This window comes from Morus notabilis, unplaced genomic scaffold, assembly GCF_000414095.1.
Source record: "Morus notabilis unplaced genomic scaffold, ASM41409v2 Scaffold99, whole genome shotgun sequence".
Taxonomy (NCBI): domain Eukaryota; kingdom Viridiplantae; phylum Streptophyta; class Magnoliopsida; order Rosales; family Moraceae; genus Morus; species Morus notabilis.
This window is the reverse complement of record NW_010362482.1, coordinates 999,198-1,002,234: the sequence shown is the minus strand read 5'-3', so window position 1 is coordinate 1,002,234 and position 3,037 is coordinate 999,198. Positions and strand designations below refer to the sequence as shown.

The window sequence follows — 3,037 nt, the reverse complement described above, 5'->3', positions numbered from 1 at the left end:
ATATGTTATAAGATATAATTACATTATAATATAAATTATTATAATATAATATTAATTATATTATAGATATTAATATTATAATATTAATAATTATAATATTTAAGGGTAATGATGGAAAAAAAATTAAAAGAGCTTGGAATGGGCATTCCTCTCATATGAGAGAGGAATGACGATTCACCTATTTGATGAAAAACTCATTCCATTTTGAATGACCATTCCTTTTCTTAAAACCAACTAAACATGAGAATGAACCTTGATTCATTTCCATTCCCTCCGACCAAACACACCTTGAGTGGTTATTCTTTATTTTTCAATCGGAGCTTGCCACACGCTGAGTTGTAGGATTATCTAGTAGCATTGCATTTGTTAATTAAACTTTAAATCTTGTCAAAGTCACATCAAAATTAAAAATATATGTATAAGGTTAAGTTTTGCTCCTTTCAAATAAGTAAACAAAAAATAGTACAATTCATAAAAAAGCTAATCATGCTTACCATATGGACAGGGCATCCAACGAAACTTGTGCATTCTTTAGATAACTAGTAAATAGAATAGTTGCCATAAAGTACCACGTTTGCAAGCTGCATCAGTTACATCATTATATAATCATGTATAGAAATGTAAATTAACATTAACCGAACCATATATATTATAAACAAATCAAAGAAATCCAAACGTTTTTGTGACAGTGGAAACTGCGCCTCAAAGAAAAAAAGAAAACCAGCCGAATAAGAGAGACAGAAAAAAAAAAATTTATTGTTGAAGTAGTCACAATCGACCAAAAGACTATCCCAACATTTATCAGGACGACAGGACGTACTTCTATAAAATATAAACATACATATTACTGGATCAGAAAAGAAAAGCTTTACGAAGGAAATTCTCTCTCTCTATATATGGTATGTATAAAGATGGAACCTAGCAAACTCGTTTAGCTAATTAGTTAGACCACCTTCAATGTAAATATTACTATTAGTTGTATATTTAGCACCAAAAATTATGACATAGAATGTTATTTTCATGTTTGTTCTAATGCATAATGCTATGTGAAATGTTCAATCTACTTTTTCTCATAATTATTAAGCTTTGAAAGTTATAAAAATAAATTTTTAATTTTAAAATAATTAAAAAGTGCAAATTTTATTTTAATTATATGAAAAAGTAAATATTTCAACTAATAACAATTAAATACTAATTGCGCATATGTTATATAGTGAGAAATTTACCACAAAGTATTTAACTTATGAAAAATTTAACAAAATAAATAGTATTTTTTTACATTTAAATACTAAATTTATAATTGACACATTAATGATGACATTACATTCGAGGTGCTCTTACATGTTGGATGAAATCATACAACTCCAGTAACTTTATCATCACCCACTAACTTTATAATAACCCTCAAAAAGGAGAGAAAAAAAAAAAACAAAAAAAACAAAAAAAACTGTAAACGACACAAGTCAAATAGAGATTAGGTCAACTGGTAAAAAGTTGTCTTACCAGAGCATGACGGCTGATGCAACAGACAACTTAACAAAGCCCCAGAGATTCTGAAACGCCTTCCATGAAAACCCAGACCAAGCTCTCCCACAATTCCCACTAAAGATATAAACAAGCTGAGCCACCACTATGAACCACCACGACGAGTTCAGCACCACGGCGGCGCCGGCAAGGCCCCACCCGAGCTTCAGAATCAGCAGCCAGCTGAAGAAGGTGTGCAGCACTAGAGCCATCGCCGCCGCCGCCGCCATAACCATGATCTTACTCTGCGCCTGCAAGAACTTGGTGATCGGAATATTCATGGCGTAAGCTAACAGCTGAGGGATCATCCAGATGGACAACATTCCAGCCGTCTTCGATATCTCCGGCGTCTGGCCGATCAGCTTCAGCAGCGGCTCCGCAAATATATATAGAAACGACAAGAGTAGACCGGTCGTATTAAGAATCACCCACGACCTCTGCATGTAAATCCCCAGCATATTTACTTGACCCGCCCCAAACGCTTGCCCGCAAAGAGTGTCCAGCGCGCTTCCCATGCCGAGCTTCCAAAATCAAAACAAACTTCATCAAAACAAAAATCTGACGGTTGAAATTTCTTTTATTATTATGTTTTTTGTTACCATGATGCCATAGGAGAAGCCGGCAATGACGGAGTTCTCGACGGAGAAGGCGGCTAGGGCTAGAGTGCTGACGTTGCCGGCGAAGACTTGAGAGACGGCGCATAGGGAGTATTGGAATACGTAGGTGAAGATGGCGGGGCCGGCCAGGTACCCGAGCTTCTTGAACTCTTTGGAGAACTCTCTGCAGAAGTCGCGGACGCCGTCGATCGGCGGGGTGTCGTCGGTGTCCGTGGTGAAGGAGGAACTGACTGAATGGTTTGTTGGTTTAAGGAGGGACTGCTGTTGCTCATTAATCTTGTCATTCATCATTTCTAAGCTTCTCTCTTCGTTTCACTAGAGAGTAGTTTTTGGCTTATGGCTTGTATAGATATCTCCGTTGCAACACAAGCGAAGTTTCTTTCCTTTTTTATTATCATTATTATTGGGTATTTTGGGTATTTTTGTCGTCAATGTCTTAAAGTTTGACTAGGGATTTTGCCCGTGCACCTGCTTTTTTATTACGACACTTCTAATTGAATATATAATGGTGCCCAACCCCAAAGATTCCTTCTCTAAATACACAAATCTTCTCGATCGACAAACACAATCACGTGTTTAAACCCTTGTTTTTCATTAAACGAGTAATTGTTTTTTTAACCGATTTGAGTTTAAAATTTAAATTTTATTATAATATAAATTTTAAAAAATAATTATATTTATTTATTTTATTTATTTTTTATTATAATAAAAAATTATTATAATTTGTTTTTGTTATAATAAAATTATATCTTTAATTTAAATTAAAATTTTAAATTAACCAAGTTGAAGCTTTCATCGTTCTTAGTAGAGTATCACTAAGCAATCACATCAAGTGGGATGTAGTGGGGCCACCATTTATGAGAGGTCCGGGCAATTAACACTTTCCCTTTTTACTC

The 3,037-nt window shown here is 34.8% G+C and overlaps 1 protein-coding gene across 1 annotated transcript in view; it reads right to left on the bottom strand.

The window, feature by feature from the left end:
• Positions 1-2,411, bottom strand: part of LOC21410315 (protein DETOXIFICATION 31) — a 5,138-nt gene extending 2,727 nt beyond the window's left edge. Inside the window, exons 1-3 of the mRNA XM_024168256.1 lie at positions 2,124-2,411; positions 1,504-2,045; positions 495-581 (exon numbers count right to left, since the gene is read on the bottom strand). Of these exons, the coding sequence (XP_024024024.1) occupies positions 495-581; positions 1,504-2,045; positions 2,124-2,126 (632 nt within the window). The 5' untranslated portion in view covers positions 2,127-2,411. The remainder of the gene's footprint in view (positions 1-494; positions 582-1,503; positions 2,046-2,123) is intronic.
• Positions 2,412-3,037: the final 626 nt, after the last annotated feature.